This window comes from Penaeus monodon, chromosome 23, assembly GCF_015228065.2.
Source record: "Penaeus monodon isolate SGIC_2016 chromosome 23, NSTDA_Pmon_1, whole genome shotgun sequence".
Lineage (NCBI taxonomy): Eukaryota > Metazoa > Arthropoda > Malacostraca > Decapoda > Penaeidae > Penaeus > Penaeus monodon.
The window spans coordinates 38,278,676-38,279,925 of record NC_051408.1 but is presented as its reverse complement, the minus strand read 5'-3'; the positions used below and the strand labels follow the sequence as shown (position 1 = coordinate 38,279,925).

At 36.6% G+C, this 1,250-nt stretch overlaps 1 protein-coding gene across 1 annotated transcript in view; it reads right to left on the bottom strand.

The window, feature by feature from the left end:
* LOC119588001 (U3 small nucleolar RNA-associated protein 4 homolog) overlaps positions 1 to 1,250 on the bottom strand; it is a gene marked incomplete at its 3' end in the record, with an annotated part of 8,988 nt that overhangs the window by 3,114 nt on the left and 4,624 nt on the right. Inside the window, 4 exon segments of the mRNA XM_037936720.1 lie at positions 172 to 290; positions 516 to 613; positions 814 to 908; positions 1,158 to 1,242. Coding sequence (XP_037792648.1) covers positions 172 to 290; positions 516 to 613; positions 814 to 908; positions 1,158 to 1,242 — 397 coding nt within the window.

Here is a 1,250-nt window from a genome sequence, read left to right as displayed (position 1 = left end):
CATTGTTATGTCTGCCCAACAATTATCATTCTCTCTCTAAATCCTCCCTACCCACTGTCCTTCCTTCTTGAAGTGCCACCAATCACCCAAACCACCAACAGGAAAGCGAACAACAGGACCTCGCACCTAAACCACTAAAGAAATGTGAGACCTTCTTCTTCCAACACTCACCTGCGACATACAGTGACTTCTGTTCTGGACATATGACGAGAGACAAGACGTCTGCTTTGTGGGTTTGCACGTACTGTGTCATTGTTCCAAGTGTGGAATTCCAAAAGCATGTTTTCCCTCTGTTAATGCAAAAAAAGTAAGGAATTCATATAAGCACTAAACACAACTTACATATATAGGTACAATGAACAGGTTGAAATATACAGGTATAGAGAAGTAAAGAGTACACTTCACATATTAATTGGATTAAGCTAAGAAAAAGGATATAAAATTCCAGAAAACATTATCAAAACTGGCAAATAATTGAATCTCTCACCTCAAAACAGTCTAAAGACAACATTTACCTTGAGTCGCCGCTAACAATTGTCATGTCGTCCAGGATAGCTACGCACCATACAATAATCTCCCTTCCCATAGTTTGCCCCATTGAACATCTCGTAACCTGAATCCACACGGGGGGAAAAATGTATGAATTTCGCTTTCAATACTTCAAAGTGAATAAATATATCTGTGGAATTGAGGCCTAACAGACATTTACCTGGTTAATTTAAATTACATATTATTATCAAATGCACCATTACTGGAGTTATATGTTTCAGTGGATGTAAGTCAATTTACTCAAACAGATAACATAACACTTACCCTCCCATCTTTTAATGACCAGAGTCTCACACAGTTAACAGATCCAGTGACAATGTAGTTTCCACTCAGGTGCCAGCCTATGCTCAAAATTCTACCTACAAAGTGGACAAAATAGCAGATTATCACCAAAAATTATTCAGCAATATTTAAGGATATATGTGATTTATATCTACATGGTAATATACAAGAAATATTCTAATGAACAGCATACTAAAGTTTATCCGTTTATATGGCAAAACTGTACCAGAATTACCTCTTTTAACACTGAATATCAATAGTCTCATTTCAAATTCACATTCTAAAATATACAAGCAGGAAAAGATACATGGGATCAAAACACTTACCTTCTTGTTTGGCCAAGCTCTTATCATACATGACTCTGTCTTCATCAACATTAAACAGACAGACATATCCATCCTCTGTTCCTGCCTGAGTAT